At 39.5% G+C, this 25989-nt stretch overlaps 1 protein-coding gene across 3 annotated transcripts; it reads right to left on the bottom strand.

Moving 5' to 3' along the window:
- Positions 1-500: 500 nt before the first annotated feature.
- pdgfab (platelet-derived growth factor alpha polypeptide b) lies at positions 501-25452 on the bottom strand. 3 transcript variants are annotated; one of them, XR_002649464.2, is made up of 7 exons: positions 24893-25452; positions 24266-24371; positions 16493-16612; positions 14065-14255; positions 6421-6550; positions 5758-5894; positions 501-3404 (listed from the first exon to the last, which is right to left on the bottom strand). XR_002649464.2 is itself a non-coding variant. In XM_022666193.2 (6 exons), exons 1-6 carry the CDS (start codon positions 24953-24955, stop codon positions 3391-3393), a joined length of 624 nt encoding a protein of 207 aa, XP_022521914.1. In that variant the 5' UTR covers positions 24956-25452; the 3' UTR covers positions 501-3390. The 3 variants fall into 3 exon arrangements, 1 of the variants encoding a protein (XP_022521914.1); XR_002649465.2 differs by having other exon boundaries at positions 24266-24353; XM_022666193.2 differs by lacking the exon at positions 5758-5894.
- Between the last annotated feature and the right edge of the window lie 537 nt (positions 25453-25989).

The raw sequence follows: 25989 nt of genomic DNA, 5'->3' as shown, positions 1-25989 counted from the left end.
CCTGGCTACGGCATAGCATCTGTCTCTTCAGAGATGGCAGCAATATGTGGATGAGCATTGTCCTGTAAGAATGCTGCATCAGAGTGTATGTCTAGACAAGTTGGGGCCACCTGATGTCAAATAGCCTGTAATGACGATTAAAGGTGATCTGGCTCTGTGTGAAATTGTACTCCACACCTTGACCATTACACATGCGAGTTGTTTTGAGGTTCTCATGTTGCCACTCCTCAGAGAAGCTGCAATTGGCAGCCTAACTCTTTCTCATAAATGGATTCACCTGTGTATGAAGGTCACTGCAGTCTTCTGCTATATGATATATTCAACTGGAATTGATGATCCAAACAACCAACCATTTATAAAGGAAAATCTTAACATTTTTCAGGGCTGCCTTAACTTTTTCATACCACTGTATAACAAAATAATAAATACAATAATAATACAACCATTTCTCACATAGAACATGCAGTGTCAACTGTATGAAGAAGAAGAACACAAGTGCATTATCTTTTATATAAAGTTTAATGAGCAGAAATGTACTTTATTACTGAAACCATAAATATATAAATTATAGTCATTGTTATTTCATCCAATCAAGGGCATAGAAATTAAAAACAAAAGCTCAGTGATAATATGTATGGTGTAGTCCTTGAACATGGTCCCTGTTCTACATATAAACCTAAAAGAATGTTTATATGAATGGCTAGGGTGAAGGTCGGCTATGATACATTGCTAGCTTGCATTATAAATATAGCACCAATTACATCATCGTAGACCTCTAATATTCAGTGAAATGTTGGAGCTCTTAATACAAAAACAGCAGCAGGAATCCCTTTAGAACACCCAGTACACTCTGTACAAACTACTCAATATCTTTTCTGTTTAATGCTTTACTTTACCTTCTGAAGTACTGCCAAGAAGAGATGGGGTAAGAAAAGGGCATTTGGTAGGGTGGTTGTGGAAGTAGAGCCATGTTTCAGTACTGTTTTTAATATCTTTAAAAAAAGAAAAGGGAATTAGTCCATATGGGTGTTTTTCTGTGCACACAGTGCTACTTAACTGAAGGCCAGCACACATTTCCTCCAGGACATGAGAAGCATCAAAATGCCACTAGAGGAGCATCGCTGTACAGCTCAGTGTGCTTGGAGGAGAACACTGATAAGCAGTTCAGCTACATTAGCTAACAGACTGCTGGTGATGAATGGCTATGGCACCATCAGGAAGGAGCTAACCATAACTTTACACTTTATATTTGTAAATATGTAAAATATCATGGCATTTCTTCTGTTTTGTTACTGTTAGCTGTGTAGTCTTTAACTTGCTAAGTCGCTAAGGTTATTGGAGTAACTTGAAGTATCAGAAGTCCTGTAGCATGTATAAAAATGTCATGAGCTGAATGTTATGTATTACAAGGTTTGTTTTTTCTCAGGCTACCGCTTGAACTACTATTTATGACCAATTTAAAAAGAGTACTGAAACAGATAGCAGTATCTCACCTTCCTGGAACATGATGAATTATTTCCATAATGTCTCAATAAATTAGAACCTCAAATTGGTACAAAAGCATTTAGATTAGAACTCCATCTCCAATGCTTTTAAACTGAACATTGCTTAGGGCTAGAAAACATTCATTGCTAATACACTAGGGCCAGTGTGTGACAGTGTAGCGACTTTTTGCATTGTCTTTTATATTGTGACCTTATTAGCAATAGTACACTGTTTGAATATGATTGGGAAAACCCTGGCTGTTGTTTGATTGATCACACTGAGCACATTAGCTTAGTATCTTAGCTAGTTTTTAGCAAAGTTGTTGGCATCCCTTCTGAGAAGCGATGGAAAAAAGGCTTAGACCTTAGGCTGAAGCATGTCTGTTGGTCTATGCCATGTTTAATTGGTTTATGATGGTCTATGCTGGTGTGGAACTGTTTTTTCTGGTCAGTCAGCATGATCATTACGGTTCTGACCAGCATACCAGCACTAAAAATGCATTATTCTGTAGTTTTGCTGTTTAATGTTGGGTTTAAGATGATTAATGCAGGTCTGGTGCTGTATCTGCTGGTCAGTCAGCGTGGTCAGTCTGCTTGACTTGCTATTACCAACATTTAGAACATTACATATGGTGTAAAATTTTACACCATCAAACTTTATCAGATGTGTGTCAGTTCCCTGTTTTCGATCCAAATTTTGTCCATTTCGCCAAACGACAGTACAGTTCACTCTTGTCTACTGCTAGCCCTCTCAGTGGGTGAAGGCTAGTAAGCGTTTCTCAGCTCAGCACTTTAGTTAGCATACAACAAGAACCAAAGAAATAAAAATAAAAACATACTTCCTGCTGGAATATACATAAGCACATATTTTCTTAACAAAAATAAAACATCTTTCCTTTTAGGTCTCTTCACACCTGTTCTTCCCATCGCACACACTCTGTCAGCTGATATGCTGGTTCTGAGATTGAACATTTGCTGTTATATAATAAGCAACATCATCAAAAAGCATTTATGGACAGTTAATGACATTGGTAATGTTGGCAGTAGAGAAGATAACAGTCTTATGCGGATATTACATTGGTTTGTAGTTTTTGTGCTGGGAGAGAAAGATCAGGAGAGAGAGAGAGAGAGATAGAGATAGAGAGATAGAGAGTCTATAAATAGTTTATTCTTAAGTAACTACTGCATAATAGACTTTTCCTCCCGGTCTACACAGTTCAGACTGGCAGTCTCAGCAGTTCCTGAAGGAGCAGTTAGGATACTACAGAACAGAGAAGTTGTAGAGCAGCTCGATCAGCCCAGGTGCAGCTGAGAAAAGAAGGTCCAGCAAATAAACGTCCCCAAAAAATTCCCTTTTAAAACACGACTTTACTCTCAGGAACACCTGACTCAGCACTAAATGTGGCTCTGCTTCAGTCTTTCACTTGAGTTCATCATGCTGAGCCTTTTCAAATCCGATAAATCCCACAAATCTGATAAATCCGTCTCATCCGGGCTCCTGTAGATGTCCTCGAATGGATTGAAGCCCACTTTGTGTGGTAATGTTCGCAGGTCCTCCAAAGTTCAGTACTCCAAAATGTTGCTACTCCAAAAGACTTTCTCCTCAAGCATTAAGTCCTTAATAAACTCATAATCGTCGTTTCCAGCCAGTGTATCATGTATCATCATCACCATCATCATCACTGTCGTGGTCTTCAGTGTTGGGAGGAGTTTATTGCTTTGGGGTGGGGTAGAAAGCACCTTTGGTGTTGGGCTGGTGTTTTGAATCTCAGGTTACAGTTCATCTCTTTTTAGTTGTGACGGTCGCAGTGGGGTAGGGTGGCAGAGGTCAAGGCCACAGCGCTGGTGGAGCGTAGTGACCTCGCTTTAGCCCCTCCGTCGCTACAGTCCCTCCTCTGGCCTGCTTTCACCTTACGTCCACTAGGAGAGAAGATAAGAGAAGATGGAGCGTCAGTACAAACATTACAAAAATGATAAGATCTGCCAGAAATAGAGTCAGACAGGGTTAGCATTAAATCCACAACATATATGTTAAGCCAGGGGTATGCTACATAATTCACAAATATGTAGTATTGCTTTCTGTGGCAAAACTTTCTGGAGATCTACACCAGACTCAAACTACGGGCCTTTTAACTAAAAAAGTTTAGCTTGAAATACACCACCAAAGTATGACATCACGTCTTTGTTTGTTCATTGTATATTTAATAGTAATAATAATTATTGAAATGCTATAAACAACATACCAAATTTCACTTTTGCAATCCAGGGCTAGCTGCATAATATAATACTCTCAGATAACAAATAAAAACTTTACAAAAATTAAAATGATGGTGTAAAAACCAAATGGCATGCCATAGGGGGTTAAAACACAGACCCATCTAATTAAAATGGAATTTATATAGAATGAAACATTTGGACAATGCCGATATGACTTAAAGTACTTTCAGTTCAGTAATAATTATTCTGTCTTTGCATTTATTTGGTTCACTTATATTTATTGTAAAGGATAAATGAGCCATTTAACTTTTGCTTTTTTCTTTTGGTCTACTTTGTAAAATAACAGTGAAATTTGGAATATTGTTTTTTTTTTTTTTTTAGTTTATATTAGTTTTTTGTAATTTAGATCTCTGTATTGTAGCATACACCTGGCTTTAGACACAAACAAAAACAACTAATTCTGATAATATCATAATCTTTATCATAAGAATTTCACTTCATGTGATGATCTTATTTTGGTGAATTAAAACACAATCAACTCACAATCAACACAGTTAGTTACACACAGAGGGAGGGGTGAGGGTGGTGGGAGTAAATGGCAAAACATCAAATCTGGAGTTCTGCTGTTCCTGTTTGAAGTTTCTGTCGAGCCTCACTGCAAAGTTTGTGCCTCAGTGGCCTAGTTACCATCCTAAACACTGCAGAGAGCATGAACACAGAGCGTGATGAATGTGCTATTGTGCTTTTTAATAGCAGCACTGTTGTTAGTGCGCCTCTGTCGTTGCAGTAACAAAAACTGGCCTGGGATTTCTGACTGGGACCATACTCTGTTTACTCTAATGAATGTTTTAGAACTGTAACGTTTAAGCTGGTCTGTATAAAAGGGTTATATCACAGATAACCAAATATCTCTTACATTTATGAATGGAAAGAATTGGACATAAACATTGTTGAAGGTTCAAGGTGTTTTATAACTTCCTTACAGGACGAGAGTCTTACATAAAAAAGTAAGACTTTTAAAGTAATAACTTACATTTTGTAAAAGATAAGTTGAAAATACAGTAGCGAATCAAATAAAAATGTGTTTTCAGTATTTACATTAATAATTCAGGCTTGTTACCATTTGGAATTTGAAATTATCTGACTCTAACAACCTTTTAATAACATTCATTAAACATGCACTCAGATGAGCTTGCCATTTTTAAAGTGTTGAATGATACGAATTGGCAGTTAAGGGGAACTGTGGAGGTCAATATGTAATTTAGTATGACTGTCAGTAGTTAACATTTGGGTGATGCATTTTTATACTATGCGCAATTGCTAGCACAAATATAATATTTTCTGAAAAGTTAGTTAAAGACAAATAAAAGTCTTAACTATGATCTTTACAATCTATATTCTTGTCCATCCTTGAGTTAAAAAAAACCTTTATTTTGTTTTCTGTAATTTCAGTAATTGGTTATTTTATAATGGAGTGAAGTTATAAATAAATATAAATATTTATTGTTCACTTCATTCTCAAAATAAGTGTTTTTGACTCCAAAATGGCGATAGGAGAACCTTAAAAAAATATTTAAAAAAAATATTAAAAAATATATATTTTACACCACCTTAAAACCCCATTGGTATTATTAAGTCATTTTTCCATTCCATTTATCATGAAATTTAGACTATGCCAGAATAAAATCAAAATTTTTGTGATGTTAATGAGAACACATTTTTATACAATTTAGAGTAGAAATTACAGAAAGATGAAAAAAAAAATCAATTTTAAAGAAGGGGAAACAAGTGCTTGTGATCAAATACATCAAAACATAGTATATTCACATAAACACAAACAAAACACACACACACACACACACACAATACCCCCACATAGTGAGCATGCATTATAAACTGTGCTCATAGGAGCGAGTGTAAGTGAACACGCTGGAGTGAAATCATGCAGCCAAGCCAAAGCCAAAGCACAAAGTCAATCTGCTCTGCCAGTCTCTTCCCTGATTGGCCCGTGTCAGCCGGTCGGCGGGTGGGTAGGGGAGTGGTTCTCCAGTCCTACCTTGCAGTAGGCACGGATCCGCCGCACTTTAGGGAACGCCTGCTGTTTTTATTACGTCGCCAATAAATCCTTGCTGAGATGAGATGCCACTGATTTTTTTCTGTTTTTCCGTTTTTTACCTTTGACCTTAAGGGGTCCTGGAAACATAAGTGTGTGAAAGAGGTGGAGGGGGCAGTTAGAATGGAGCAGGGGAAGGGGGGGCAGTTAGTACAGGACAGCATGAAAGAAGACAAGTATCAAAGGAAAAGAGGGAAGGATGGAGAGCAGTAAACCCCAAAGGAAAATGAAATATATTGAAAACATATTCAGTTTGTTTGGAATATATTTAAATGTATTTCATTTGATGAAAAGAACAGGGAAGAAAAGAAGAAGGAGGGCAAATAGAAGAGGAGAAAGACAGAGAGTTTGTTAGTTGTAGCTTCTGAAGCAGAGCAGCCTGTAAATATTTCAGCCACTTTAGCACATCAGCACACACTTTCATCTCTGAAAGTGTGACGAGAGCACATGAAATGCACACACACACACACACACACATCATAAGCTCTTCATACACACACACTCCCTCCGAGAGCAGGCTTTATTTACAGGATGTGTTCCTGCATACTGAACTACATTCGGATATCAGGCCATACAGTGTGAGTGTGTGTGTGTGTGTTGTCTTACCTGTTTCTGCTTCCACATGTTCTGTCACATGGTGCTGTGACACACATACACACTCCACGTGATCCTCTAACCGCACTAACACCTCCTTCAACTTGGGCTTCTTTCGAGATGCAAACTCTACCTTCGCCACCTATAGAGAGACAGAGAGAGAGAGAGAGAGAGAGAGACAGAGAGAGAGAGAGAGAACAGAAGTAAAATATATGTGATGAATTACATATTCAATGTAATTTGTTTTGCATGTGCTGCATGTATGGGGCAATATATAAATACTAATCAGTGATAACATTATATTACTGAGAGTCCAGATCTACATAGAGTACAGTACAGTATATATATATATATATATATAGTTTTATGTACTTAACAAAAAATGAGCTGTCCTCCACAGTCACCGGACCTGAACCCAATCCAGATGGTTTTGGGTGAGCTGGAGCACAGAGTGAAGACAAAGGGCCAACAAGTGCTAATAAACACCTCTGGGAACTCCTTCCTTCAAGACTGTTGGAAAACCATTTCAGGTGATTGACTACCTCTTGAAGCTCACTGATGATGCCAAGAGTGTGCAAAGTTGTAATCAGAGCAAAGGATGGCTATTTTGAAGAAACTAGAAAATACATATAAATATATTAGTTATTTCGCTTTTTTTTGTTAAGTACATAAAACTCCACATGTGTTCATCCATCGTTTTGATGCCTTAAGTGAGAATCTCTTCTGTATCATGAAAATAAAGAAAACGCATTGAAAAAGAGAAAGTGTGTCCAAACTTTTGGCCTGTACTGTTTGTTAGACAGCATGTGAACAGTCAGTTCCTGAAGGTTCCATAATAAAATCAGGAAAAACGACCACCAAACTCTGATGACTGCCTCATAATATCTCCAAAGTGGCAGGTCTTGTGGGGTGGTCCTGGTATGCTGAGGTTGGTGGGCTAACTTCCAAAAATGGACCAAAGAAGGACAACCAGAGGGCTGTCAACAGGGTCATGGCTCCTGAAGGCTTACTGAATGCCGTCTTGGTGCCAGATACTACAGGACGCCTTGAGAGGTCTTGTGTGTGTCTCACTAGATCAGCTCAAGGATTCTTGTTACAGAGGAGACTGTGGGAAACTGGAGCTTCACTCTGTTAGTTTGCTGCTGGATGATTTTTCAACAGGTTTTCTGTAGGCACTGCCCAACACTGACCAGCACAGTACACTACATTATAATGGTTGATCTACAGTATGCTAACATGTAAAACTGTTCAAAAGCAACGCCACAGCAACCACCTACCATCTACTTAGCAACATCATTCTAACCACCGGGCATAACACCTCATCAACCACCTTGGACACCATATTACATTTCTGGGATACCTCAGCAACCACTTAGTGACATCTAACATATAAAACACAGCAACTGTAACAACAACCACTAGAAAGCACCATACTGACTGCCCATAGCAACCATGTATCAACACCATAGCAACCACCTTGCAAATATACAAAATTTTCACCCTACGGACCACAAAGTAACAGCCAAGCAACTATGTATAATTAATGTAAAATGGAAATGTATAATTAATGTCCCTTTCATAAATATGTCTTTTTCACAGTAGCAGTTCCTGTTATTGCTACTATAGTTCTAATGATTTGGGAATTTTGTACTCAACACTCGTGCCAACAAAACCACCTAAAACCTTAACAGGAGGCTCTGCAGCCTCAGTGTGTGTGCAGACCAAACATTCAAGTGCTGTATCTGAGAGACACCAGCACACACACTCTCTTACACACACACACACACACACACTGTGGAAGCCCTGCCCTCTTTGCAAACACTGTGCTGCATTTCTTTCTCTGTTTCATCCTGCTCTTGCTGTCTGAGTCTCTGACTTCTCAGACAGGTCAGGGTTTGCTGATTTTGCAGAGCTGATCTGCACACTGACCAGCCCAGTCAGCAGGGACTGCAGGTGTCCGGCCACGGAACTGCCCCCCGTGCTATTTATTCTGACATTTAATTTAATTGGCAGTTGATTTCACAGCCCTGTTGCTGGAAACCCCAGAGTATCTCTCTCTCTCTCTCTCTCTCTCTCTCTCTCTCTCTCTGACACACATACACACACACACACATACACACACTCCATTTCTCACCATAAAAAGCCCCCTACTCTGCAGGAGGCCCCTGGGGTGCTATTTATAAATCAGAGTGCTAACCCTCTGTTTAAAGCCAAAGCCCTGCACCGGACAGCACAATCCATGCAAGCACGCAAATACACACACACACACACACACACACACACACACACCGAGCCAAGTGCTTCACACCATCCCATCCCCACCAATCCACCAGCATGTCCCCCATCACCCCCTCAAACCCCCTTTTCCACTCGCACTGTGAAGACTATTGTCTGCAGTCGGCCAGGATTGGGAATTCCCCCCGAAGACACAGGGAGACGGAGGGAAAGAGAGAGTGAGATGAAGAAAAAGGAAGAGAGCGAGAGTATGGGTTCGGTGGGAAGGGGCTCTTTTTGTTTCTTGTTCCAAAGAAAACACGCCTGAAGGTGTGCAGTGGGAAATCAGAGTGGGACCGGCATTGGAATAAAGGAAAATAAACACAGCGATATTCAATCTGTCAGTGACCAAATTAGGCTTCAGGGGCATTAAAAGGCACTGCTGAGAGAGAGACAGAAAGAAAGAAAGAGAGAGAGAGAGAAACGAGTTCAAATGAAGAAAAACCCTCTATGTTTTGGAAGTAGCAGTGAACTGGAAACTGTGGTAGCAAGATTTGTATCCAGCTGTTACTACTGGGAGAAAACCTGAGCCATGCATCATTACCGGTTCTTAAGAACCGCCGCTGTTCAGTAGCATTAAAGGAAAAGTCTCAATGAAAAGTTCTAACACTAATACTATTCATGAATATATACTATAAATGAATAGAATAGCCTCCACCAATAAGAATCATGATAATTCGTGACAAAACTAACAAGTTAATTAGTGCAAAACACAGATGGTTCCCACTTCTACTTGCTATGGGTCAGTAGAGTGTTGTTTCTATAGTATTGCCACTGCATTGACTGCTGGACTATTGCTATGCAGCTGTCATTGTACTTAGTATCTGGTGTTTACAGGTGGGAGTTGATATGCAACTACAACAATATTTCAGGTGGTTGATCAGATGGCCCGATGGTTGGTAAGGTTCTGCAAGGTCGTATATAAGATAGGTGTGTGCTATAGAGATACTACAAAGTTGCTAAAATCTCACAGGTGGTTGCAATGGTATTGCTAGTTGGTTATAAAGTGGATGTATTGGTATCTGAATCAGTTGATATAATATTGCTAGGTGGTTTATAGGAAATTGTTTGAGTTGGTGCCAAAACAAAATAACAGCAAGTCAGAATACTAGAAAGACATAATAGACCAGTTTATCACCACTGTCCCAATAACATACGCCTAATATAGTGTGTGCTGTGTGTACTGATATTGTTAATACACACTACTGTAAAGCACTACTTGAAGCACAATTAATCAAGCTGGGGTCAATCAGTCTATCACTCCAGTCTAGCCTGTTGGTCAGTGTATAGGTTAGTGTGTCCACTCTGTTGTTTTGTGTGTCATTCTGTCTGTTAGCAACCATGTTCGTCAGTTTGCCTAACTATCAGTAGATCTGTCAATCAGTGCTTCAGCGAGTCAGTCTGTCAGCATGTTAGCTGGTCTGTCAATCACTATTTTAAGCAGTCTGTCAGTCAGGGTGTCAGTCTGCTTGTGAGAGAATGTGCTAAACTGAAGAAAAAGGAAACTGGAGAGTTGGGCTTGGTCAAGGTTGATTGTCATGGCAACTACAGGGGAGGGAGGGGGGGTTGACATGAAAAGAAAGGCCAGACTGACACACACTCTTTCAGCTCCAGCAGGGTGGAGAAGAGCTGGGGGAGAAGACTCAACTGCATTACCTCTTTATTCAGAGGCTTCAGGCAGAGGCTTTCTGTAGCTCTCAGCTAACGACATCACTGAGGGAACTTTCAGTACTTTAAAAGTGGACCAGAAGAATTGAACCATATCATTTCTTTGTAGTCGCAAATTCACACATAAATACATACATGTACATGCAGGCATATACAGACATTATGGCAGCATAACTGATAATCTGATAATCTGATAATCTGATAAGCAGAGTATGAGTCCCAAAAAAAACACTGTAATTACAGACATGTGAGCAATTGCTTATCGCCGCAGGGGATCAAACATAAATAAACGAAAGAAAGAAAGAACGAATTAAACAATTAAAGTCAGATAAGCCTGGTGTTTATGCGGTTAGAGAAATAGAGGGAGGAAGGGATGGAATGATGGGAGATGGAGGAGTGAATGTGTGCGCAAGTCGAGAGTTGAGAGGTGATGGGGGGAGAGAACAAAGACAGAAAGAATGCTATCAGAACAATTCCAGTTTCAGAAGAGCAGGAAAAGGAAAGAGTGAAATGCAACAATAACATACAATCACACTGTTATTCTGTCAGATTGCTACACTGTCTGTTACACTACTATTATAGTTATACTGTTACTTTTATAATGTTATACTTCTATACCATTTAATGTGAACCTGTAACATAACTATACTGCTACCTTTACAGATTTGTATATGTTTATATGTATATGTATACTGTTGTACTATTATACTATTTTGATAATAATACAATTAAATACAGCACTAATAAACTGTTATTCTGTTACTGCTACACTGTTATACTGTTACAATATTGACAACTCAATACTGTGACACTCATACTCTGTTATGCTGTAAACTGAAAATATTCCAGTGTTAATAAAAGGTATAGCTTAATAAATCTCCGTTTGTGAACTGCGTTCCACACCCAGCCGCTGGCCTCTCCTTTGAGACAAGCTTATCACTGCAATGAACCAAAGTACAGCAACCCTGCCCAACACACACACACACAACACACACACACAGTGCAGCCTAGCCTATTTACACTGGCTGTGTGTTTTTTTTTATATTCCTGCTCAGAACAGCAGCAGCCTGTGCAGGCCTGCTCCTCATTTAGCAGAGAGGAGGGGAAAGAGGGCTTAAGCAAAAATATATAAATAAATATATTAAGTACATCTGCTCCAATATATAGCACTGTCTCTGGAAAGAAATACATAGGATCCCACCTCCCACACACACACACACACTAAAAACAGGTGAGCAAGACAAACCAAGCGGTTTCAGCTCATTTAATAAAGTCTTTATAAACCAGCGGAACCAGTAGCTACTCTGAACTGAACCATTCAGCTAAACCTGGAGAGGAAGAGGGTGTATAAAAGGACAGTGAGGAAAAGAAGAAGAGGGGGAAAAATAGGGAAACTTGGCAAGAGACAGTGTCCATGCAGGACACTGCACCTGTGTGTACCTGCTTTTAATTCCTGAAACTTCTCACGTCCCAGTTCCTCTCCAATAAAAACTCACAGGTTGGACCTGTCAGCTTAATATATAAATATTACGGCTGTCAAAGTAAAGCATTAATGTATGTGATTAATATGGATTCAGTAATGTGTTATTATATATTTGTTTTACACAAATTAATTTAAAATACCAAGTTTGACTCTCAGCAATCTGGTCTCGATCCAACCACCTTTTAAATATACTTATTTTTAATTGAGTTAAACTGCTGATAAGGTGCAGTTTAATCTGATATATTAGACAGATAATACGCTGCTATGAACAAATGCTATCTGTGCTGCTTCATGCTGTTTACACAATAAGAGCGCGGCATGTGCAGTGTTCACTGCATTCACAAATACATCTACACTGCACGTCCCATTTAAAAAACACTGTGTTTAAAAGTGCAGCAGCAAGTGTACAGCATTCTTCAAATCACACAGATATTCATGCTGAAACACAGAATCTTCTCAGTATATTTATATATTTATTTATTGCTCCCACGCCAGAAAGCTCTGACCAATCAGAGGGGACAAGTGCATATACATATTGCCCACAGCTGGCATCAGGCATGGTGACACTAGGCTTTTGGTTGTTTATCTTCTCCAGAGAGTCCTTATTCTATTTGGAATATTTCTCTACAGGGACTAGATAAGCTGTGTATGTGCAAAAGTATTGCAACATACATACTAAAGCAGTTTAAAGCATTTAATAAAATATCCTCCAAACACATCTGGCCTGTACTTTAGTGTATATATATAAGGACCAAAAATGGTTCTAATATAAATGTTTTTTCACTTCTGCTGAACAGATCCAGGTAAAACACACTGCCTGTATGTTGAAATCCCACACTTCCACAGTATGTCCCCAACAGTAGCCCTCGCAACACACACTCACCAGAGCCACTGAGGCTTCTGCTCTCTGTCAGACTGAACACTGGGACTAATGCCAAGAAGTGACTTACAGCACACACACACACTCACACACACACACACACACTCAGAGACACACACATTTTTGCCCTGGCTCATGCAAGGGATTTATGGGCGGTGAAGCACAAACAGAGAAAGGTGGCTCTGGAGCCGCAAGACACTAACAGATCACTGCTGCACTTCTGCCTCTTCTCTAAATCTTTCCTCTGTATTTCTCTGTTTCTATTTCTCACATTCTCTCTTCATCTTTTCTCTCCTTTATCCTGAAAATCTCCTTTAAAATTTTAAAGTCTATTCATTTGTATTTAAGACTAGGCTTGTAATTGTTTTGTCTGAATTTAAGTAGCTAATTAGTCATGTGTCACATAGGTAAGCTATTCAAGTAAAATAATGGCAAATATACTAAATATAAATACAAATGAACAAGGCTGACCAGACAGCTAAAATTGATCCTAGCTCTCTACTTTAGTGTTATGGTAACACATTCATATAACTTAGCCAATAAGCTAGCTAGCTTTGCCCCAAGCCAAACAATTTTATTAGCTAGACACATTACATTTTAGCTTTTAGCAATGATCACTTACCTAATTAGGCCATTTAATGACAGTATACTAACATAAAATACACAGAATCAAACTTTAAAATGAGTTGAACAGTTGAACATCAGCTAAAGCTGCACCAAGCTAGCTAGCTTCTATGCTATGCTAATACTCTTCTAGCTACCACTAGAATAAAGCTTTTATAGCAGCTTAGCAGATTAGTTCTAAATCCTATTGAATTTTTATGATCAACTTGAATAAATTGTAGAGGTTGCTTTTTTAATTTAAGTAATATTTAAGTCTTAATAAAAAAAAAACAGTTAAATTATTAGCTACCAATGTTTAGCTATTAAAGCTCTAGCTATTAGACAAATATCTAAGCCTAAACTGCTAGAGGAAGGCAAACCAACACCCATGATCGCAGTTTTTTGGTGTACTGATGCTGATGTAGTGTATTAGGAACACTGTGACATGAGCTAACTGTGTGGGTCTGCAGCAGGTGTTTTAGTGTGGGTTATCTGTATGTCCCTCTGGCCTGGAACTGAGGGATCTGGATCCGGTCCAAAAGAGAGGAAAGTGAATCTGAGACACAGACGCTACAGCCTTCCCGGAACTGAGCTGAGGGGTTGCATGGGGACAACCCATGCACAAGAATGGGAGAACATGCACGTAAGGTTTATTGGAGGATTTGCAGAGGACCAGTGCTATTTGTGTGTGTGCGTGTAAATGTGTGTGTGTGTGTGTGAGAGAATGTGTGTGTCAAGGTCTACGTACCTTAACTGTGCGGTGGTGTTTTTTCGAGGCGTGGCAGCGCATGTTGCTGGTGTTGCAACAGCCTGTGCATCGCTTCACCTCCACGCAGGGGGGCCAGATGAGGAAGTTGGCGGCTGTGGGATCCACTTGACTGCGGGGGATTTCGTAGATCACCGTCCGTGTTTTACACACTGCTGGAACAGCTTCCTCTACTGCAGAGTGCGTGAAAGGAAATAACGGAAAAGTTTAAGAAGATGAAGATGTTGACAGTGTTGTCCAGATAATGGAGATCATATAATGCCTTATCACTTTTCTCAAAAATGCTTCATTAGCCAATTAGCCATGTTTTATGTTTACACTTAAATAACAAATATCTAAAAGTCCATTATTTATACAAGATATCAGCTGTACAAGATAAATGTTTGTGCATTCATTAGCTGAAAATATAAGGGGTGCTAACTATCACTATAAGTGTTTTTTTTTTTAGCAAAGTTAGATTAAAATACTCATCAAATAGTTCTCCAACACTCCAAACTAAGACTAGGCCTCGTCAGCATTATAAACCCTGACCCTAAGTCACCAGAACATCTATCAAAGTATGTGCTACTGGATTTTAACCCAGGAACTAAATGCTGATACGTGTCTCCATGTGACTGAAGTACACACAGTACATAAGTGTTCCAACACTGAACTCTGAAGCCTCACCTGAATACTTTCATACAGTGAATTAAATATGGTTTATGAGTAGCTTATGTTGATTCTGGAAGGATCCGCTGTTCATTTGGAGCTGCTCTGTTACCTCAGAGCCAAATGCACTCCTTCTTTATCAAACTCTCTTACTCTCTTTCCTCAGCTAGAGCCTAAGCCAACAGGCCCCCACGAGTGAGGGTAGACATAAAGGAAGGCTATTAATATGATGTGCAAGCCTCCATATTTACCCTGTGGCCATTCTAAAATAAGTTAGCGAGCACAGTAACTGCCTCACAGCTCCGGCCAGACATTGAGGGCCCATTGAGTGCCACAGATATAAAACATAGCGGCTAATCTTAAGATCAAACAGTGCATCTTTCTGATGATGGGCATGACCGTGTACACATAGAGGGGCTACATAGAACGTCAGGAAGTGCATGAGTGTAGTTTTATGTTTCTGGCTCTACGAGGTACCAGCTAGTCTAAACGCTTAGCTCAGCGAGCTGCGACATGAACTCTGAATGTCAGGAATTTCCTCGCTCACGGATACATTTACACCCCATGTCTTGTGTAAACCAAGCAGCGCGGCATGGCCAATCCGAGAGCTGGCTGGCAGATCTACTTGCTGCATTTCCCTGAATCAAAGCAAGATTATTTGTCTACTGGTGGGAAATAAACACAGAGGTAATTAACTCTGAGCTGGCTGACTGAAATGACTGTGCTTCCCACTGAGCCTTGTGTCACTTCAAAGCCATCACTGAAGTGCATGGATTCTAAGGAAGGATCCTGAAGTCATGCCATCAGAAATTTTTTATTTAATTACATATCTAGGTGCAGTTTCAAAATAACCTGGATTATGTATGATTATGATGCAACCCTTATGTGCCACAACTGATGCAAGTAATTACTGCATTTAGAAGTCACTGATTGACTGACTGAATGGGGCGCTGTTGTATTTGGAATCAGTTTCAAACCTGAGGTATGGTACCGTATTTTTCGCACAATAAGGCACACTTTAAATCCTTTTATTTTCCTATGGTGCACCTTAATGTATGAATTTTACCAATCATGTTGTACGAAGGAATAAAGCCATTCCGCTGAATTATAGTGTTATAAAGAAGTTTCAGGTTTCAAGTTTCAAGTTTTTCTCCATTAGCCGCTAATCGCAGAGGTGAGTATTGATGGCCTGTGGCCTGCTGCTTACCCCGGCTAGCACTGCTGGAGCAGCATTAGCATTAGTCGCTTACTGCGCAAGGTGCTAGCTATTGCCATTTAGAGGCGAGTACATCAAACTCTAGCCTGCAGAGCTTACCAGAACACTAAGGGGTTACTCAGTGTAGCTCTCACCAGAATAAACAGTTATCAGGAGAGAAATATGTGTAGATGAATATTCAGAGCTTGTTTGAAAGAAAATGTTTTTTTTTTTTTTACAGTTTTGTTTACTTTGCTTTTTGTACAGTTTTGTTTGCTTAGCCTTACTCATCTTAGTTTAGGTACCCCCACCACCACTCAGCGGTGAGGTCTCTTAAGCCCTCTGGTGGCTGGCTGCACTACAACTTTTAAACTTGATCAAATCAAACCCATGTAAGTTAGCAGTGCAGAGAAGAAACTTTAATTTAAACAAACAGTATGGTTAAGACTTCTTGTGAATGTTCTTGTAAGTATGTGTATTTTTGTAAGTGTTGGTCTATAAATGTAGGCCTATTAGTATTAAGGCATATTTTCCATTTTAAACAACCAGCTGTTAATCAACACTTACCAATACTCCTCTTGCGCCGCCGGTGCACCTGGTTGCTCTTGAGCTCATAGCCGTGGTGGTGTGAGTGGCCTTTCTGGTGGTGCTTCTGTTTGGAGTGCTCCATCACTTCATTTCCCAAACCTCATCAAAACACAAGTCACTCATGTTACTTCCATGTTACAGACTTAAAAAGGGAAAAAAATAAATCATCCCACAGGCAAGTCACCTCCTCGTCTACAACAAGCCTTTTTTCAAAGCTCTTACTAAACTCCCTGAGGCTTAATGAAGCCTAAATTACTCTGTGATGAGTGGCTGCACCAAAAGTGCCCAGTAATTTCCCATTAAAGTTCCCATTTAAAGCTTTTTACAAGCTCTTTCCACAACAAACAATGACTGCTTTAGTCACCGGCTTAATTGGAAATTAACTACCTTGATTACCATAGACTAAGGAATGGTGATGTCATACCACCACACTGAAGCAGGGAGTGACTGGACTTGCCTTCAGACTGCAGGGAGATTATACATCTTTAAACATCACTAAAGCACAAATAACCTAGTTTTAGGGCAGACGGTGACCACCATGACCATATATCTGACCTTCTTCCTTGTAGACATTGACTTTGTGCTTAAAGACATGAGTCATTCAGTTCAGCTTCATCTTTCTGTAGAGTTCTGTAGCTTCTAAAACTGATTCATGATAAGAATTCCTCACATAACTCGCCAGTGAGAAACCACAGAAACTCAGACAAAACTTAGCCTTAGCCATGTGACTTCTGAGCACAACTGCACCAGTGCGGAGGTTGCCAAGAGGGCAGCTACGCGGCACCAAGAACTCCTCAGCAACGCCACGTTCTGTCTCCATAGCAACGAGATCCATTTTCCGGCAGTAAACAAAAGCGCCACGTCCACAAAAGCGTTATTCCATTCACTAAATCTTCTGAAGGAAGTTTCAGCCTCCCCCTACTCACTCGCTATACACACATCCCAGACTAAATACCTTCTAGGGTATCATGAGTAGGCCTGACGATTTCTGAGAATGTAATTTTAATTCATTTGTATTTAATATAATGATCACCTATAAACAAAATATATTTTTTTTCTCTTTGTAGTAGGTAAGTGTATACAGCCTGGGCCTTCTCGAGCTGGACTGAAGAACCAATTAGTAAGTCACAGAGAAATCAAGGTCACTCTAGGCTTTCTTCAAGTTCTAGACACATCAAAGTTTATCAATACAAGCAGGATTCAGTAAGATTTTATCAAAGGAAATCAATGGCGGCCTTTACTGTTTAAAGATTCTTTATCAACACTTTATTTAAGTACTGCTCCCACTGAACTAACAATACATAAACATGCCATGGCAAATGCCATAGACTGTCAAATGATGTAATGACCACATTATCAGGTTACCATATCACTGTCATGATATTTGCAGTAATGTCTGATGTCATAACAGTTTATGCAGTATTTATTGTATGTCAGCCTATAAGTAACCCTAACCCTAAATAAAAGAACATAGCACATAATAAAAGTTTCTATTTGTACATTAATCTCTAATAGTCGAATCTCTACTGACAGTATGTGGTTTTATACTTTCAGCTTTTTATTCACCTTTTATTCACTAAATGGTAATTTGATAGAAATAAAAAAAAAAATCACAGGAGCACATGATCTCACACACTTTAACATATGAGGTCACTTAGCGACTTCTCTAAAACCCTTCAGCCCTGGGCCATTTGAAACGGCTCATTTAGCCATATGTATAAGCTCACACATGATTTATCGTGAGACACTGAAATTGTTTAGTCTGACTTCTGAGAGCTGACGTTGTGGTCTGAGGATGTCCTAAAATGTACACAATAACATACAGACAGCTTTTTGTATAGGCATGATTCAACCAGTATAGCTCAACAGTATGTTAGGTACAATAAGGTACATCCTCATGGATGAAGGACCTTCAAATAAACCTCTCAAAGACTGAACTTCTGGTTATACCAGCAAAACCATCTTTATGGTTTATCATCGCTATAATATATATATATGTATTTGGTATAATGGAATTGTTCTCTTTGTTTATCCCAGCTTAGACAGCCAGGTTCATAGTGCAGGGTCAGCCATGCTATTGCACTGACTTGAGCACAGAAAGCTAAAGGTCTTTCTCAACTGCCCAACAGTAGCAGCTTAGCGGACATGTGTATTGAACCCACAACCCTGTGGTCAGTAACTCATCACTCTCAGATTGACCAAGCCACTGCTTTTACATTATAAAGTCAGAGCATGCTGGTGTGCAATAAATGGAGTAGTTTGGCTATGTTTGTGCACTATTGTCTACATTTAAACATAGGGAGTGATAGAAATAGTGGTCTCTGTCCTGTTAGATGGACCAGTAAAAAACTCTCTCAGAAATGCTTCTGGTGTGAATTGGCCTTGACCCCCAAGTTTCTGCATTAATACCTTTACAGACGCCTATCCTTACGGGTCATCGGCAGAGTTTGCTTAACCATCCCCCTTGTCTTCCTTTCTCTTTCTATGGCAGTCCCAGCAGCCACTCCCTCTGGAGCATGGTGTGAATGAAGCAGAGCTGAGAACAGAAAGCATTTCCTTACAGAATGACTTCTGCTTTCTCCTGCAACTCGGCACCCTGCTGCCTCTTTGCTGTATGCTTTTCATCGAGGAAAAAGGAGCAAGGTGGCAGTGAGAGATGGACTGACTGAGATGGATAGAGCAGTAGAGTGAGAGGGATGGGGGACGAGGAACGGGGGCTGGGCTGGCTGGGCTGCATTGTAGCACGGTGGTCTGCTGTGCACAGAATGTAAAGAACTACGATCTCAGAACAGCAGGAGGCTTCTCCATCACTAAGGCTTTCACTACCATCTCCCAGTGATTAGCCTCAGGATTAGCTTCCCCTTCTCTTAACCCTTTAATCCCTTTGTTTACAATGATGACATGAATCAGAGATGAGCACTTTTAAGTATACTACATTCTCAATGAAAATGTATGCTCACTTAAAAAAACATACAAACTATAGTGCATCCAACACGTATAAAGCATCTTTTATATAGTGACAGAATAGTCCAATTGTACAAGCTGGTCAACTACAGCATTGCCATTACAGATATACTATATGCATGCACACTGACTAAACACTGACTGTTGCATGAAGTATGAACCTCACATGCATTGCACTGCTCTACAGTTGGTAAAGTATAATCAAAGGAATATGGGAAAATTTAAACAGAAACTAAATGTAACAAATCCAACAAATTCCAGCCACACACCTGATTCAACTCATCAGTTAATAACCTGGTTATACAAGTACAGAAATCACCAGACTGTGCTGGACTCTGGCCCAACATGACAATAACTGATGATCCCTGAACTAAAAAGTTATATTGTAGCTATAACATGCGACATAAAGAATAACATAATGGAGCAAGGCTGTACTTATTTAGGTTACATCGAATTCAACTTCACAGATGATACGTTTAAGTAATAATAGTAGTAAACATAAACATTATTCAATAACAATTAAGATTTTTATTATTATTTTATATACTTTGTGACTTTATGGGTCAATTCTACAATTCAATAACTACAGACTAAACCTAGAAAGCCATGATCTGAATGTAAACACTTTACTAGAAAGCTAACACCAAGAAGTATCCAAGGTAACACCAAGGTATCATGTAATTATTTGTGTGGTCCTATGTAATGATGATGGATGAAAAATTCTGACATTAAATTTTACTCCACATAACATAACATTTCTTTCAGTGCTTGGACTCCTAAATTCCTAGAGTGCTCCAGTACCATTAGGTCATTAATGGAGAAGAGGAAAAGTAATAATATACACTAAAGCAATTAAAGACAAACATGTATTAAGAATATTTTTATAAATGCATCCAGGTACACTGCAAAATCATTATCAAAATATCTGATCTCAGCACTGTGCCAGAATTCCCATATCAGTGCATTCCAATGTCTAATCACTACTTCCAACCACAATTCCACTTAAGCAGTAATGACATGATGAGCTCGATGAGCTAAAGGCTAACTTGTTGTTATTGCCTCTGAGACTGGAATGATAACTGTGGCAACAGGCAGTATAAAAGTTCATCACTGATATAAGCAGAAATAATCACTCATTTAGAGGGCCATAAGCAGGTGTGAAGTTTCGATGATTATAAAGTCATAAACTCATCTGGAACAGATTGTGTGAACTTTGGAGTGGGAAAAAATGCTGGCGACACTAGTTCTGGACTTGGAACATACTGTATGTATATATACTCATATATGTTCTCAGTGTTCTATATTCCCAATCGATTAAAAAAGGGGATCTCACATTAGATTTCAGAATGTGTGGGTATCTCTCCTATTTGCAAAAGGTCTACAGCTTCACACTGGTTTTTATAGTTTTTATAGCCATAAAACACCACAACAGCAGCTCATCAGGACCCAGCCATTTCATTTTTTTGCATTGATGCCAAACAAAACACTTGTGAAACTGTGAAACTGGAAGTTAGACAGAGTAGCACTAACACTCATCATTACAGTACTTTACAAGTACTTTACTAGTGCTGAAAACAATATCTGACATTGTATGGTCATGCACTTGCTAATGATAGGCCACACATGAAATTATGACAGTTTGATTCTGTCATAACAGCAACCTAAAGATCTACATCCACGAAACCAAGGTTCCTAAATGAATCTCTGCTTGACGCATGAACCTTTATGTTAAGAGATGCCAAGAAATCTAGGTTTAAGCAGTATAATATTAATGTGTTATACAGCTGTATTAAAAATTATGATGATATCTCTATATTTCTAAAACATTTTATAATAATACACGTTTTTATTTTCTCTATCTGAACCTTATTCCTTATATCCAACAGGATTCAATAGCTATAACGTTTTTTGAGGTCTGTGGTCAGGCCAAAGAGGTGGTTGAAATGTTCTGCAGTCTAATTCTGTTTCTTTTGCCAAACCAACGCAGCAGTTATATCCACACAGGCAGGTGTGTTACATCATCCTAAAGGCACTGAAGGCATCTGGTGTTTGGTTTAAAAGTGGCTACGGCACCACACTGTCTCTAAAATTTGCCCTGGTGTTTACATTGGAAGTGTTAGTATTATTTTAAAAATTAAGACTGAAACCAATTGGAGCATTTTACTGTACTATATTGTTATAGTCTTCAGTAGTGATGCAATAATTCTTTAGATAAGTGTCTTAAAATGTCTTAAGTGTCTGTTTACACACACATATCCATACCTACACCTGCCATTCGTCCATAAAATCCACTTTAACTTTGCAGTCTAGCATACAAAGCAACAAAAGGGCTAAAAACGGCTTGTCGTTGGCATCAGCGCACCCTGTCACGAACACTGTGGCAGACAGGCTGATTCATCTCAGGATTCATCTCAGGATAATAATTTTATTACTGTTACTAAATATTACAGTTGTCCCACCCAACAGACCACCAGAAGCATTTTAATTAGATTATAAACAGCCTGACTGTGCTGCGGTCATCTCTCCGGAGGGACTGTTAGCGTGCCTGACCTGCACTCTGGACACATACTTCTCAACAGGGGATGAAAGTGAAGCTATTCTTTTTATGCTAGCAGGGCCAGCATGCCTAACATGCCAGGCTATATTCATCTGTGTGAAGTAAATATTCATTTTTTCAAGTGTACTGCAGAGCACGACCACAACTATGAATATCACTGAGTTTCTGTGGAAACATAAAGCGTTCTTATCACAGAGGAGCGCATGTTTGATATTTAGTAACAGCCTGTCTAAATACAAGCTGCAGGGAATATACGCACATTTACTGCCTCCACACACTGTAACATTATCCAGAGAGAGAGAGAGAAAGAGAGAGAGAGAGAAAGAGAGAGAGAGAGAGGCAGGCTCAAATAAAGAAGAAAAACTCTACCTTTGGGAGGCAGCAGTGAACTGGAGATTCTAGTAGCAAGGTTCATAGCCAGCTGTTACTTCAGGGCCCCAGATTGAGCCATTGATCATTATTGGAGTGACCTGAACTTTTTTGCTAACACTAACACCATATATATTTTTGTGTCTGTGTTTAAACCTTAAAAAAGGGGAATTTCAACATTTTACTTTTTTGCAGTGTTTTTTGATGTAAAAATAGTTATTTTATTGTGTAGCTTACTGATGATGTCATTGTGTTTATAGGATTTTATTCCCATGAACACATTTTACTAAACTATACTAAGTCTATAGTATAATAAAATTCTCTAGCACAACCAATTCTAGTTCACACATTACAAAATTAAAGCAGCACAAATAAAATTGCCCATGAAGAACATTTCTTTTTGGACAAGCTGAAAGATCAATTTGAAACAAAGAAATCTTTAAGATTTTTTGGGGGAAACAAATGTTCTTTGAAGCACGAGAAGCTACTTATAGGTTCCATAAAGCACCGTAAGAACCTTCTTTATAGTTTCCAATTGAAAAAACCCTTAAGTGTCCAAAGAAACCTATACTTTGAACAGTAAGAGCAATATTACAGGTTTTTATGAGAATATGACACATTTTTACACAGGTTCTAGCAACAATTATCTTGGCCACTTTTTAAAAATTCTGATAGTCCTTTGCCATCGACTCCATTCTGGTTTGCATACCTTTTTGTTAAACGTTCAGCGGATTTCCACCAAGAAAACCCGAGTTTTTTGCTCAAAAAGGGCCAATAGTGTAGACCCTGGTGTAGCAACGATAGTGACACTATTCTCTTTACTATTCTTGTTTTAATATACAGAGAGTTTGCACCAGTTTAAACATGAGAAACTCAAACTCATCATCCATCCAACACTTATTTACTGTACTTGCGAGTGTGTTGTGTCTGAGCTAGATACACACTACCAATTTTAACCAACTCAGCACTTTAAACATTGGGGACAGACTGTTTTGTCTAGTTTTTCTATCTTTCTTGGAGAGAATGTTTAACTCATTACGACCAAACTGTGCAAGAGCACACACACACACACACACACACTCAGGGTCATACAGGGAGCACATACAGCTGAAAATGTGTGGAAAACACACCCTGTCTGGAGTCAGCTGGAACTGTCCTGACTTTGGAGTTGCTTACTGTTCAGCATTTTTGTGCAATTATGCTACTGCAACAACAAACCCAACCACTGAAATAAACAACATATTTTTTACAGTATTTTTTTAACAGTATTTCAAGTGTAAAAATGTCTGACATATTGAACAACATCATAAAAATTCCAGCAGTGACTATGTAAGCCAGTATATAAAAGTAATAGAGATTCACCAATATGAACATTGTCAACAATGCATAAAATAAATATTTATTATGTAATCATTTTAATTATTCAGACTAACAAAAGTGAGACAAAATAAATAAAAGTCCTTTTATAGACTTTTTATACTGTAAAACCTTTATTAGATTAAACTGATATTTTAATTAATTAAAGCTCAGACAGTGTTTTTTCATTTAAACTCCAACTACATATCACTAAAATCACTGAATTAAACACAAAATTTAAAAACACAAATTCCTACTATTACTATACTTTTGCTAGTTAATGATGGAAAGTGATATGAAACAGAGAAATCTACTTTGGCTATATTTAGCTCCATAGTTCATATTATGAGTTTGATTGGCCTTAAAGTCGTGGGAAAGTTGAGACATCAGACCTAGCTACCCAGCAAAACACAGCATGCAATAACAAACCGTGATTAATGCACCACCTCATTTGCTGTCTGAGCAAAGTTCACAAAGGGAAAGCAGCAATAAAAGCAGAGCTGTACCTGCAGAGTGTCCGGAGTGTAAATCCAGCAGCCGCTGGAGGTCGCTGATGCTGTGGATTTCGCTGTGAGCCAGCTTGTCCATCAGATCCTGAGGAATCCCCAGCTCCTGCAGGCAGGGTGAAGGTGGGATCGGTGCAGGAGAGGGGGGTTAGTTCAGCAGTTTTGAGGGGAGATTTTATTGTATTAACTTAATGTGGGTGCATTATTTTTAGTGTGTGACTGGAGGCTTGTTTTTAGTGGCGTTTTTACGTGTTTTACGCACTTTAGCTGCACTTGTTGTAGTAGTGCTCTTTAGAGTGAATCCTACCTTTTGAAGGGTAAATTATTACCACCTTACACTGATCACAGTGACGCAGTATTATATTAGCTACAGTGTTCAGCAACAGCCAGTCTGTGGCAGTTTGTTGCGCAGTTTTTACGCAAAAAAAATGAATACTTGCGTATAGTATTAAAAAAATATTATTTTATTTTATTATTTTACCAAACCAGTAAGAGAGGGTCTTTACAGTTCTGGCTTTTTGATTCTCCAGCATTGTTCTAAAATGAGAATATATTTTCCCAGACATGCTGCTGAATGATTGTGAGTAAGTGTGTGAGTGAGTGTGAGTGTGCAGGTTTGTGCATTACCTCAGCAGTGCTTATCCTGAGGCAGGTTAAGAGCAGGCAGCAGCACAGAGTGGTGGTCTTCATCTCCCCTCAATCTGAGTCCACCCCGAAACGCGGGGCTCCTGAGCCTGAGCGCGGTGGGACCACCACCATCCCTCGGACAGCGCCGGGGGGAGGAGGAAGAGGAGGGCGGGGGGCTGGAGGAAGGGGGTGAAAATCCAGCGTCCCCTCTCACGACATAAGTGACCGTTCCCAATAGAGCGCTTGCACAATCCCCGAAGAAGCCACGTGCAACAGCTAAACTCACCACAACGACTGATATTAAACAAATTAATCAATTAAATAATTTAACAAAGTAATTTAGTTCAGGATTAAATTAAACGTTAAGCGTCTCAAACAGCCCAGAAGAACACTCTCAGATATCCTCAGGAAAGCAATTCAATTCCCAGGCTCGTGTCCGAGGATAAAAGCGCGCACACGCGCACGCACACAAGATCAAAGCTGCTGGAGCTCGCGGAGTTTTCTCTCTAAAGTTCGGAGGCAGGAAGGCGCGCTGTCCTACTCTCCGCCGCGCGCTGAGTGCGGAGTCCAGCGCGCGCCGCTGCATATAGCGCTCCGAGCGCTCGGGCACGCACGCGCCTCCCCCCGCGCGCTCCAGCGCAGAGCTGGTTGGTTGGCCGCTGAATGTGAAATTAACCACGCCCCCCAGTGAGTCTGTGTGTAGAGCTGAATTAGGACCAATTTAACATATTATTTTATAATCAGTCTAAAAAGACCCCTCCTCTCACTGTGGCCACTTAATTAGAAACACCTACTACGCCTTGTGCTTCCACTCACTGGCCACTTTATTAGAAACACTTTTAACACCTTGTGCTTCCACTCTCTGGCCACTTTATTAGAAACACCTACTACACCTTGTGCTTCCACTTACTGGCCACTTTATTAGAAACACTTTCAACACATAGTGCTTCCATTCACTGGCCACTTTATAAAAAAAAATTAACACATAATGCTTCCATTCACTGTCCACTTTATTAGAAACACCTACTACACCTTGTGCTTCCACTCACTGGACAATTTATTAGAAACACTTTTAACACCTTGTGCTTCCACTCACT

The sequence above is a fragment of the Astyanax mexicanus genome, chromosome 19 (assembly GCF_023375975.1).
Source record: "Astyanax mexicanus isolate ESR-SI-001 chromosome 19, AstMex3_surface, whole genome shotgun sequence".
Taxonomy (NCBI): domain Eukaryota; kingdom Metazoa; phylum Chordata; class Actinopteri; order Characiformes; family Acestrorhamphidae; genus Astyanax; species Astyanax mexicanus.
Note: the sequence above shows the minus strand (reverse complement) of the source record. Positions and strands in the feature narration are given on the sequence as shown.

Coding starts and splice junctions, on each gene's coding strand:
- pdgfab (XM_022666193.2), bottom strand. CDS start 24,955: ATGAAGACCACCACTCTGTGCTGCTGCCTGCTCTTAACCTGCCTCAGG. Junction 24,372..24,892: donor TCAGGATAAGCACTGCTGAG/GTAATGCACAAA, acceptor CCCTGCCTGCAG/GAGCTGGGGATTCCTCAGGA. Junction 6,551..14,064: donor AACACCACCGCACAGTTAAG/GTACGTAGACCT, acceptor GTCTCTCTATAG/GTGGCGAAGGTAGAGTTTGC.